Source organism: Dromaius novaehollandiae, chromosome 4 (genome assembly GCF_036370855.1).
Source record: "Dromaius novaehollandiae isolate bDroNov1 chromosome 4, bDroNov1.hap1, whole genome shotgun sequence".
Taxonomy (NCBI): domain Eukaryota; kingdom Metazoa; phylum Chordata; class Aves; order Casuariiformes; family Dromaiidae; genus Dromaius; species Dromaius novaehollandiae.
In genome coordinates, this window is record NC_088101.1 from 60,011,418 (window position 1) to 60,024,362 (window position 12,945).

Sequence of the window (12,945 nt, forward strand, 5' to 3'; positions counted from 1 at the left end):
GTAAAAATATCCTTCCTACCGGTGCCACCAATTAGACGTTATAACCAAACCTAAATATCGGGCTGAGAGCCCATCTTGCCTCCTCTGTGCTATAGACTACTGTGCCTGACAGAGAAAAACAATATCTACCTCACAGATGTGTTGAGATGTATAACGTTTATGAATACTACAAGTGATGAACACCTGTAGTTTTATTTCAGAGGCTGCAGAATAAACTGAACTCTTTCACAGGAACATTTTCTAAGGCTCAAAGTGATTTTATCTTCTTCAGTTAAGACTTATTTGTTTTATATTTGTTTTACCATACTATTAAAACAGTTTCTACTTCTACATTTCTACACTTTTTACAGTGTGTTGACACTATGAAAATGTTTTTATTTGTGAAGCCTAAACAATTGAAGACTAATAGAATCTTTTGTAAAATTCATCCTGTGAGATTTTTTGGAATTTAACCTCTTTTCAGTTCAGAGCAAAAACGAACATCATAAGTTTCTGCAGGGAATGGGATGTACTACAAACAACGAAAATATTGTTTTTGTTGTTGACATACATAGTAGGAAATGTTCTGCGTAGTTAAGGAAGAATCCTTAAATCCTGGATCAGGTTGCTTCCCTGGTTATGTTGTACTATCTAAACAGAGATTTGAATGCTAAAACTCTGTTCTTTCCCTTCAGGAAGCTGAACCAAAATGGTAGATTTTGGGAAAAACTGTTAATCTTTTATAGAACCTGATGCTTTAGAGAGAAGTATTATTATAATAAAATATCACTTTAACAGTGTAATCCTGTAACAGTTGTAATGTGATAAATGGAAGTTCTTAGAAAACTGCTGCATTATTTTGCCTTGGACTCTGCTTTACCTAGTATTAGCCAGTTTGTTTAGAGAGACTGCTCTCTCTCTGTCAGTGTATTCCATTTTGATTTGACCAGCAAATGAATAAAAATTCTTTTCAAAAATCTCAAGACAGAGTCATTTCTTTGAAGGTCATCATCATAAAAGTTCTAAAGACTATACTAATGATAAAAATAGGTAAATGAGAGCCTTGATGAGAGCTCATGGAAGACAATGGCAAGGCTCTTATTAATGTTTTTGTTGAAAAATCAAGCTTTTTCTTTTATAACCTCCAAGTGTATGAGTAAGTAACTGAACAATCCTCCCAACACCTTTTCGGGTGGATGTTAATCTTGATGTTGCAGATGAATGCACTGATGTGAAGTAATTTATTAGGGTTCTGTGATTAGTAAGCAATAGAGATGACCAGTGTTCTGTTGTTGTCCTCTGATCTAATCATCAAGAAACTCTTCTGTACTTGACAAAAGATTTTGAAAGACATCTTACAAGCTTGGATCAACCAAATATTGTGCATTAAGCATGTTTTGGCTTATGTGCTATAAAAATGTACTAGATATTTTCAGTTTGCAAACTCACTGGAAGTGCAGGATCAGAACAAGTGCCTACTGCTTATCTAACCTGTGAATGCATTTCAATCCACAGTTGTAACTTGGGCAACCCTCTCCCTCCAGTAACTTACAACTTTCAATTTCTAGTGTGCAATTTTGTTCATCCAGAGGATATCTGCGTAGATCCATCATGCAAGCAGCTGTTGTTGTGATCCTGTAAGAGGAGGAGGGGAAAAAAACCCATGAAATTTGAAACCACACTTTACTTGTTTGAGAAAACAAGTTTTTCCATAGTGGCTTTTTTTGGTTTAAACACAGGCTGGTTGTGCACACAGAATTCTGGCATACAGAATACCTTGTAAAGCATGATTAAGCTGTTTATACAGAGCAGTATACTGGTTACTGAATAAAGCATAAGACCATATGCTAAATATTACAGAGCAGGATTTTGACTGAAATCTTTACGTGCAAAAGTGTGCAGAATTTTGAAGAAGATTTAATGATGAGACTTGTACTTCGAAGTCTACTTCTCATTTTTTTAATTCTGTCAATTAAGATGTCTTCAAATTGTGTTGCATATATTTTTAACTCGTGTATTGATGATAGTATTTTTGCATTTTTTTCATACTTCTAAATCATCCATTCTGTAGAAATATTAGTAATATCTAATCCATTATTTTTATTTTCACAATGAATTTATTCATTACCTATGATAATAATGTTGCCTCTTCAAAATGGCATGATGTAATCAAAAACTCCTGAACTGTAACATTCTCTAGTGATTACTGAATGAACATTGAGAGAATAGCTACAACGTAGCCTGGGTTTTCCAATTCCTTATTCATTCTAGAGGACACTTGAGCTGAAATTCAGTTACTGAAGGTATTCTTGATAGCCTAAGTCTGTGTGGAAGGCAGTTCCCCTCCTTTTGTTAGACCATAAATCTCTGAGCATCTAAACAAATGCTTACTGATAAGCATGTGACATTTGAGAGGAGGGTTACATGGCTGCATAAGGACAGTGTTCAGGGCTCAACTATGGCTCATTTTACAGATTCTTTTAAGAAAGTCACTTATAGTGGTGCTTTCAAACTCACAAAAGTGAGTTAGCACCTGCACTTGCCTTATAGTGATAAATGGGTTCTTAGAAAACTTTTGAAGTTGTGCATAGGCAAACTTGGCTTGAAATTTTATTGGTCTCTCTCTCCAACAATTCCTACCTGAGAAAGGAAGATGCCTCTTTTCTTGATCTGTTTTTGGTCCTGTTATCCCTATTTTGTGTTAATTATGCTGCTGGAGTACATCTGGATATTTTACTTCTGATGTGCTGAAAATTAAGCAACACTTACATAGTGTATTGCGATGATAATTCTTGCTTTCACAGAATTGATAGAACTAAAAAAAAAAAAAAAAAAAAAAAAAGCCACATGCTTCTTTACTGTGGCATGCCTCAAATTTCCTAAATCTACAAAATCCATCTATCTACTTGTATACAAGGACTGTCTAGCAAGCACTGTTATGAGAACCAGTCCATGAAAATACTGTGGAATACTGTTTAAAGTACCACAGAGATGTTATAATTATGCTTTTTCTCTAAGGCTGATTTTTGAGAGTCTCACATGTTGCACATTAAATTGAATTTCATTTCTCTTAATAGTGTTTTGCATCTGTTATGGAAAAGGTCGAGGACTTCAACAGAGATACAACCTCATTTGTTTCAGTCCTGTACCAAACATACCTTATTGAGAAGCATTGAAAAGGAATGTGGTAGTATAGTCAGACTTTCTTACCTAATAATGCTTAAGATCATACATAACTGAATATACTACCATTAGTCACAGTTAAATGCTTTTTAATGAAGATTTCATAGGGTAATGTTTTGGTTCTCAATTCATAAATCAGCCTTTATGGTAATTTAGTTCACTTGTATCAACCAGCAGATTTATTTAAATGTGTACAGAAGTAGAAGTTAACACAGGGTTTCCTAGACCACAGAGTTACAGTGGCCAGCTATTCTTTAATGATTAGTGTATGCATATTCCCAGTTATGCAGTTCTGAGCCATAAAAGCAGTAGCAATTTGTAATTTTTTAATAACATCAAGGATTTTCTGCTGATACAAAGTAAATCTTCAACAGCAAACATGCAATTATTGTATACCTGAGACTTAGAAGTTGCACATAACTATTTTCTTTCCAAACATGGTAATTCTGATTAGTCCTTGCTCAAATGTATTCATGTTTTCACTAACCATGTACAATTTTTGTCACAATGGGACTCTAACTGTTGGCTTAGTGTGCCTGACCACTATTATAATCCAAGAACAAAAGTAAATGTTTGTGTTAATAATACACTGCACCGCTAGTTGTAGGTCTGAAAGTGAATACTCGGATTATGCAGAAGAAAGATAAACTATTAGTACTGGTTTCTTACAACAGTAAGTAATCTAAATATACCCAACCTGTCCCTTAGTAATTTGTTGTCCTTGTCTTTACATCACTCATTTTCAGTCTATAAGGGAGAACAGAAGCACTTGATTTGTGTTCTAGATTTCCCCCAGCTTTGTTTTGCACTCCCTGTAGTGCCGGTAAGGCAGTATCCTGTATGTGCCTGTTTCTGTACTCAGGTGAGACTTCCTAAGAAGTCAGAAGGGCGGGGGGGGGGGGGGGGGGGGAGTTTTCCCTCTCATGATTTAACCCTGTAGCAGCAGTGATGAATGCTGCTGAGCTTTTCTGGTGCAATAGCAAGCACCTGTTTTCAGGTAAAGAGTTGCATACTGAATGCTGTGTAAACATTTCTGCTGAACCCAAGTGATTCATGAACCACCTTGGGAAACTGAGAAGTGGTTGGTGCATCAGGGGAAAAGGAAACAGAAGACTACACCACGAGGCAGCTCTCGTCTGCCTGGCTGACCTCCTCCAGGCTCCTCACTGGAAATTGGGTTTTTAACTCCTACGCATTCACATGTTGCTCCTCAGCTCTCCTCGATTGGGCTGGCTGCATTTCATTCTTCAGCTCTGCTCCTATAATTCCTGCTTCTCTGTCGTAAGCTATCTACACGGTTACTGCGTACAGCGTGGTCAGAAGGGCAAGGAGCCGGCGTGGGCCGGAGCACCCGGTGCTGAGCTCCTGTCATGGCTCTAGTGAGCACAGGGCCTTGGCTGCCCTGTCTAAACCGGGACTCAAGGTGGCAAAAACACGAGCTGAGGTTCAGAGCAGTAGACGCGGACCACAGGGTGCTGGAGCAGCACTTAAACGTCCGCCGAAGAACGGAAAAGAACACCCGCGCGGGTGAAGAGAACTCCCCTGCGCACCGCCGCGGCGACGCCGCTCCGTCAGCAGAGTCTCGCGAGATCTGGGCTGCTCGCGATGACGTAGCAGCCTCACCCCGGAGCGGCCGGCGCCCGGGCGTGGCTGCTATTTGCAGCGAGGGCGGAGCGGCGCGGCGCCACCTGCGGCGGCAGCGGCGCGCACGAGCTAAGTGCGTCACGGCCAAGAGGCGCTTGGGAGGGTTCGTGGTCTTGTGAGAGGGGGGTCGCTGGGCGCCGTCGCCATTTTCTTTTCGGGGAGCTCGCGGTGTTCGTGGCGTGCGCGGCGGTTTTGGGCTCCGCTGCTGGGAGAGGCTGGTGCTTCGTTAGGGAGGGTGACGCCGATGTAGTGCGGCAGTAGCAGTTTGTACGCAGGGCCTAGAAGCTCAATGCGGCACGGGCAAGGAGGGGCAGCTGGAGACTGGTCAAGCAGGTGGGTGTGGTGGGTGGGGGTCAAGATGGGGAAAGCTGGAAGGCAGCAGCCGGAGGAGGGCTCCTGTTTCATCTGCAGCTTTGGAAGAGGTACGGTGCCCTGGGCACTGGCAAGGCTGAACAGTATGTGGTAGGGGATTCATCAGAGCTGGCTGAGCCTGCACCCAGAGTGAATGGGAAAAGGCATGTAATAGCTGTTGGAGGCTCCTGCAGGGAGTGGAGGGACTAGTCTGCCAACCCAACATGATGTTTTATGAAAAAGCTGGAGGTGCTTAAATGTTGTTGGGAATCATAGATTTCCTTGAAAATAACTACTTGTAATTGCTGTAGAAGGATCCAGCAATATTCATCACCTGTGATTTGTAAATCTGACTTTAAAGCATTTCTTCATTGTGATAGATCCCTGTTGTGTACAATTTGTAAATGGTATTATGCTCTGGGTAACTATAAAACTTGTTTAAGGAGATAAATGCATATGCAGTCAGGGTAATTCCCGTCTTGATTAATAAAAGACTTTTTTTTTTCTCATGCTGAGTAAAAGAGAAAACTTGTCTGTGCTCTCTCAGTGGAATTAGCAACTGATGGCTTGTGTGTCCACCAGAGGCTTAAAAATAAAGATATTAAAATGCAGAATATGAGAGAGTAATGGCAGGGAGGGGAATGCAGTAGTCTGAAAGAAATTGGTCCTAAAAATCACTGGCTGTAAGCATTTCAGGGCAATGGTGGAATATCATGAGGCATTGTAAAAGTTTAAATGGAGGACTAGTCCTGTACTTGAAGTAGAGCTGTTTGTGTTTTAGAGTAAGATAAGATTTGTCTAGGCTTTCTGATTTTGAAAAATTTAAATTAATTTTTTTTTCCAATGCTGGGGCTGCTTTATTTTGTTTGTACAGTGTTCTTTACCCTACTATGCTGACATTCTTTTGAGGTGTAATGCAATTCATAAAATGAGATTGTGCAAAAATCTAAGCAGTTAACATTGTGGTATTTAATTTATGTCAGTACTCAGACATCCTGGGTTGGAGGCAAGTCTGAATAGCTACAGACACAACATTTGCCAAAAGCAAACTGAATTTTTGTTGCTTTTTTTTTTTTTTTTTTTAATTTTGACTTGGGTTTTAAATTATCTAGTTCACTGCTTAGCTTTTATTTTGATGTTTGGCTGTCTCAATACCATATTCTTATTAAATGCCCAAAATAAAGTTATATGAAAGAAAAGCATTATTGCTTTTCAGTATTTGCAAAACTGGCTTCCTTTTATAATATTGTCAGAATTTTCCCTTACAGGCAGTACGTCTTCTGTGACCAAATGGTAAAGCTTGATATTTCTGGTTAAGCCAGCAGTGAGCAATTAAAGTAAGTTCAGAATGAGTGCAGGAGGTGGAGTTATGGTTCAGCACTTAGAAAACTTCATCAAAATGCTGCTAAAAAGCTTTTTTCAATTCTTGAAAAAGAAGCAGAAGCAATACTTAAGACAGCAAGAATGATTAGATACGGAGATGAACAGTTAAACAGTGCAAATTTTGTCATGAAATCTTTCCTCCTATTTGGAGGAAAGGTATCAAATTTTAATACATGTGTGCTTTTTCTCTCAGTCAGAGCATAAATTATAAATGTATATGAGGATATGAAGTGAGATAGACTATTATTTTTCCTTAAAAGCAAAATAAAAGCTTCAAATAAAAAAAAAAATCCATGCTTCTCTTAGCCACTGCAGAGCTGGGGCTGGTAGTACACAGTGGAAGTAGACTACTATACCTCAGGTGAAAGGATGCTCTTGTGTTAGTTTAACTTTGCTGGTATCAGGGAACCTAATATGATAGCAACTGGTTTGACATTGGAGTCCAGCTCCATATACCTGGTGGAAATTGTGGCCTTAATTTTCTTGAAATCCAAAGAATCTTTAAGATTTAGTGGGATGTTTTGTAGGCAGAGTTATTGAATGGGTGGAGGAAGGCAGAAAAATCAAATTATGCATTTAACTTGCAGAATTTTTTTTCTCTGTACATGCTACACACAAGGTTTCTGGTTCACGTACCTGCTGACACTGTGAAGTTCAGAGCAAAGCCTGAATAATGAATGGTTAGGGGCCTAGGCCTGGGAGAAAATGTTAGCTCTGAACTTGCAAACATGCCCAACTTTCAGTGCTGGAAGGAATCCACTTACTGGAGTCTTGTATTAGCATTAGTTGGGTGGGTGTCATGTATTTTATATAAATGTAGCATGTACTTGGGTAATTTGTGTTCATCAGTCTAGGTACTGCTTGTCTGGTCAAATTTTTTTTATTAAAAAAAATTTATATTCAGAAGTATATTTAGGAAGGGCTAATAGGTGATAACAGTATTTGCAAAGATTTTCATTAAAAGTTGAGACAAAATTGGAATATAGATTCCTGAGCCAGAGGCAGAAAGGATTTTGGTACTTACTTTTAGATATCTGACTCCATTAGCATATGGAAACTAATTTTTTTTAGACTGAGAAACTATATAATTTAGCCATGTCTATGCCCCCCCTCCGATCAGTAGGAAATATATCTGTGGCTCTAGGGAGATAAGTTGTCAACTGCCAGGTCACTGTTGCAGGCTATATAGTTTGAGATAACACTGAAATGTATAAGGAGAACATTTGTATGGATTTAGGTTAGCAAGTGCAAAACACATTTCCCTTTAATCTTGCTCATGGAAACAGCAGCGTTGTTTAAAAATAAAAAGGCTCTTGACAAAGACTTGTATCAGAGAAATATATAGCTCAAAGAGTTAAAGCTGTAAGCAGCTGAAAACAGCCTTGTGTAAGATCAGACAACCTTTATTATATTGGGTAAAGTTACCAGTTCTATTTAAGTTGCACATAGATGAGGCCATGAAAATTGAATCATGCTTTGGACTTTCTGCTGTGTTTTATTGATATTCTGAATTGATGAGTATTTGCTTCAATTGCCTCTCCTTCATCTTTGTTTTTAGTTGAGAAAGAAAATTTAAAAAATGGATTAAAACTTAAGAAATGAAAATGGTTTCTTTTAACACAGTAGTTTAGAAATATTGTTGTGTGCCTCTTGGGAAAAGGTGTAGGGGTCTGTGTGTGTGTAAAATAGATATGCTATTTATATTTTGGGTTAAGTGGAGGGATGTGGAGTTAACACACTAAGTAAATAAGCATTAGGTCAAAGCTTTCCCCCAGGAGCTTATTAGAATTTTGTTATAATTGCTTTAAGGCAGAGCTGCTATCCCTAGCTGACCCTTGGCACTGTAATGAACAGTCAGAGCAATCCACAGTGCAGGAAGTTTCCTGCAAGTATATGCTAACGTGTTTTCAATGAAGTAACCAACTGTGTCTCTGGAAGCCATGTCTGACACCTCTAGTAGACAGAGGTGGCATGGAAAGGCATCTTGGGTAGACTGCCAGTTCTGCCTAGAGCTCTGCTATCTTTTGATGGTGTTGCCCCCTCCTCTCCCGTCACCATGTTCCTTTCTCCCAGTTTTCCCTCTTAGTTTCCCACACTGAATTTTGAAGAAGAGGACAAGTGATCAAGCCCTGAAATTCCTTTCAAGGCTGAAACATTGTTTTTAACAAGAAAAGAGCTGCAGCAGTCAGGAAAAAAAAAGCACTGAAAAATCATAATAGTTAACTAATAACAGTATGGCTGCCTAGTGCTGCAGTGTAGTAATGGAACGGGATTCATGCTGTGATGTGGAGGACTCATTTTGAGTTTATCGTCCATCCCTGTGTACCCAGTAGGTTTCCTAAGAATGAATATACTTGTCATCTGTAAAGGAGGAATATTCCTTTTTCTGTGAAGCATAAATATAGATATCTGTTCCCAGGTAAAAGACAGGCATGAAAAATTAATACACAGTGAGTCAAACCAACCAACAGCATTGGCTTGAAATAAAAAATATTAAAAATTGTAATGAAAGCCATTGCTGTCCCTATTGCTCTTTCCATTCACGCACGTTCTTCTCCACAGAAGCTACTGAGCTGCCCCCTTAGGCTGCAGTTGTGATAAATATTTCTTTTGGCAGTAGTGCTGTCCTGTATTGCTCTTGTGAGACACTCCTTACCCCTTTCATTTTCCCCTTGGTGATATTGGTGACTGTCAGTCACTCACCCAAATAAGGCGGAATTCACCCATGTTGATTATGTCCTCCTTAGGTTAATTTAGCATGGATCAGGTCACTAGTTTGGCCAACTGCTTGGCCCCAAAGCAGGTTAAATGGCATTATCTCTAAAGAGAGAATTAGGGGTAGGAATGAGCCCATGGACTGTCAAGAACTGCTTAAGATCTGGCACTTGAAGAACTTGGTCAGAGTATTCCATTATTGGTGTTACATGCAAGTCAGTTACCAAGGTGACCTCATTATTGGTAAATTGTTTGAGCTTTGTCTCAGACAGAAGCCTTGGAAGAGCTGAAACACAATTCTTAAGCATTTCTGTATCCATCTCAGCAGTGAGGCCTAATCCTATAGGAGTACACTGAATATACCTTAGGTAGAGATGAGCCACAAGTTAGTGCAGAGGCTCTGCAACATTCATGTAAGAGAAAGAATGGTTTGTGAGTGTATCTTTTTATGTCCAGACAGTTACCAGATGGGATACAGGAGATGTTGGCTTGCAGTAAGTGTGTGCCTAGTCCTTGCTGTTGTGGTTATTTCGGTTTGCTCCAATTAATATTCTTTACTCTGACCCAGGCATTGGTCTCCTACATTGTTTCTGGGCCTAAAAAGCTATGTGGTAATAGTGTCTTTTTCTCTTAAAAAGAGTGTGAGGTCTGTCTGAGAATTCCCAGTAGCTTGGTAATGAGGGCAGGCAGAGGAAGAAATCGGAAATCATCATAAGCTCTTTCTAAGATACCCTGTCTCCAGCACTAACTGAAGGTGGTTGATGGGCTGGATGGACCTTTGGGCTAGCCTTTTATGATAATTTTATATATTCTTCTCTTTGGCCAAGTTAACCATTTAAGTGGATGCCTAAGCTCATGACTTTGTATTCCATCCCAGGCTATCCTTAGGTGGTTCCCCAGAACCTTCCCTTTTGAGCCCAGTTCAACCAGCACATTGTATAGAGTGCCTGCATACCCGGTGGATGAGTTTGGGGTAGTGCTTTCAGGGTTGGGTGGAAGCAGTTAAGTCTTGTAGAGGAATAACAGTAGTGTTCACATATTTTAGTTCTTCCCCTTCATAGCATAAAGCAAAGTTGTTTGAAAAACAGAATATATATCTATATTTATGATATGCTCTCTGCCCAGGAAGTGTTTTTTGTCCCCAAATATTTGATCTTGTCACTTGCACCTGTGCCATAATGATGACACTACCTGGTCTTTGGAGCTCTAATTATTTGAGTGGTTCTCCTGAGTTATATGTGTGACCTAGATTTTTGTCAGAGATTGTGGGATCAGCAGAGTAAGGCAAGTAGAAGTGGATGCCCTGAGTTTTGTAACTTCTTTACTGTGTATGGTAATACATTTCTGTATAAGCCTGAATGATAAGGTCATGCAGAGTGAGAGATGTGGATATTATCACAAAATATCTGAAAAAAATTCATGACACCTTTGTACTTTAGTGGATGTTATACACAGTGGCTTTTAGACTTGCGTATTGTAGATTCATTTATGCCTTTGTAAGAGAGTCTATGATACTGTCACCCTGAGTCACTGACATTTTATGCTGAGTTGGAGCAGGTGTAAATGCATAATATGCTACAAAGCAGAGGAGAAGCAGGGCCACATCTTTATCTCTGACAACTCTAGCTATTAAGAATGAACAAAGTAAGTATGAAAGACTACAATATGAGAACCAACTTTGTGTTACAATCTATTTAAGTGTAAATACTCTGTTGCTATGCTGAACTAACTGAATTTTAAACCAGTTATTCATCTGCAGTTTTTCCCCCGTCTTACAGATTGTATTTACTTTCTTTGCTGTTTTCTGTTCCTTTCTGTGATGTTGTTTCTTTTCTATGACGAAGGGCTGTTCACTGGAAAAGGTCTCTGCTGGCCTTTTTTTAAGGATCCCACATTCATGTGGGAATGCCTTGAAGCACTTTGAAGCTTATGGGTTTTGGGTGAGGGCTTGCAGCTGTAGCACCTTGTCATCATGGTGCTGTGGTCTACAGGAAAGTACTGTGCGTTGCCTGGGAACTGCTGGTGACAGAGATGCCATGCAATTGTCATGACCAGCACCACCATGAGCATGGGGTTGCAGCATGCTGCCCCCTCCCTTTTGTCAGCAGAGGTGCCTATGGGACAGTGGTGTTGCTGAAACACTGAGGTAACTCAAGGTTAAATATCATCCCAGAAAGAAAAGTTATTTTTAATCCAGATGACTCTCTTGAATCTGTTCACAGCATGGCTCTGTGAGCAGTCATACTGCAGAGCTGAAGGGGTGGTATGCTTCAGGGAATGGGTGCCAGTGAGTAGCTGGTTCCTGCAGACTAGAAGCTCCTTTATTTGGCTTTGCTGCTGACCCCCTCCTCCCCAGCTCATGAACCTACAGTCTCAAGTGCTGTTCATTCTTTAAAAGTAGCTCTCTTAATAAGGGCAATTTTTAATTTAAACTCTGTAAATGAAGAGGAAGAGCTGCCCATTAGTAATAAATGTGTGTGTGGGCATGGAGTACGTAATGTCAAGTATCAAGGTGAGAACCTAATGGAAAGGATTCATTTCACTCCTTTGAAGGCCACGCCATTCTCTTCGGGTTTATTCTCTGATAGCCTTTGAAATCTTGCACTTTACTGTTGCATTCAGCGTACTTAATTGTTTGATTTTGGCTAGGAGCTGTTTGGCTTCATGCAAGTGGCTTGGTCTTTAACCATTGGAAACATGTATCTGTGTAGAAGAGGAAAACAGAGAGGTGTTTGAGTTATCTCAGGGATGAGCCCAAGCTTAGACTGACTGTTAGTACTGAGTTAACCATTGAATTACTCTCCTTTTGCAAATTTTAGAAACAGTTGTTTAATTGTTGAAGGTAATGATTTTCAACATGCCAATAATTTCCAGTGTACCCTTTGAGATTTTGATGTTAAGTGGAAGTAACAGCAATGAATGTTGTTAATTCACACATGTATCCTGGATAATTTTGCTTTGGCTGTCTTTAGCACTTTGCCATCTTCCAAGTACTTAGTGGTCTTTATACAGTACTAATTAATCTCAGAAGTCCATAATTCTGCTTTGTATGCAGAGGTGTAGAAATAGGTTTTAAAAATGACTTATTTAGATAGATTCCCTATTTAAGACATCTGATGCATGTAGACTGTTTTTGTCTTGTTAGGTTGATTTGGACTGTAAGTTTTGGACCCAGTAGATGGAAGACATGTATATTATAAGCACTAGCTTAGTGGTTACTCACCCCTGAGCTCATCCTTACAATACATCAGATCTTTGGATGTGGAGACGTGCGAAGTACCTAACACCCCTGAGCATAACATTTTGTGATAATGTTCATATCAGGAGGAGATTCAATCCTTTCAAAGTATCTGATTCCTGGGAAGAAGTCAGGAAGTCTTAGGTATTCTGGTCAATATAACCTATCGGATATACCATCTGTTAGCAGTTTCATTTGGAGGTGCTGAACTCTTTACATTTTGTTTGCATAGAAGATAGGACTTCTACAGTCAGTGCCATGTAGAAGTGTCTTAAACACTAGATAGCATCTTGGACTTATGTGCTGTAGGCAGTAAGATGTTCTGGGGTTTTAGCTGTCTTGGGAGATTTACCATAGCATTCAAAGTAATCGTCAGGAAATTAGTCATCATCTAAGAAACAAACAAATCCTTGCTGAGAGGTCTGATTTTTAGCTGCCAGGACTCTACTTCA

At 39.6% G+C, this 12,945-nt stretch overlaps 2 protein-coding genes across 4 annotated transcripts in view; one reads left to right on the plus strand and one right to left on the minus strand.

The window, feature by feature from the left end:
• GABRB1 (gamma-aminobutyric acid type A receptor subunit beta1) overlaps positions 1–12,945 on the minus strand; it is a 139,122-nt gene that overhangs the window by 31,245 nt on the left and 94,932 nt on the right. For all 3 annotated transcript variants that reach the window (XM_064511201.1, XM_026093587.2, XM_026093585.2), the window contains one exon: positions 1,532–1,614. In XM_064511201.1, coding sequence (XP_064367271.1) covers positions 1,532–1,614 — 83 coding nt within the window. The remainder of the gene's footprint in view (positions 1–1,531; positions 1,615–12,945) is intronic.
• Positions 4,755–12,945, plus strand: part of GABRA4 (gamma-aminobutyric acid type A receptor subunit alpha4) — a 175,185-nt gene continuing 166,994 nt past the window's right edge. The window contains exon 1 of the mRNA XM_064511199.1: positions 4,755–4,879. The gene's annotated coding sequence lies outside the window, so the exon portion shown is untranslated. The remainder of the gene's footprint in view (positions 4,880–12,945) is intronic.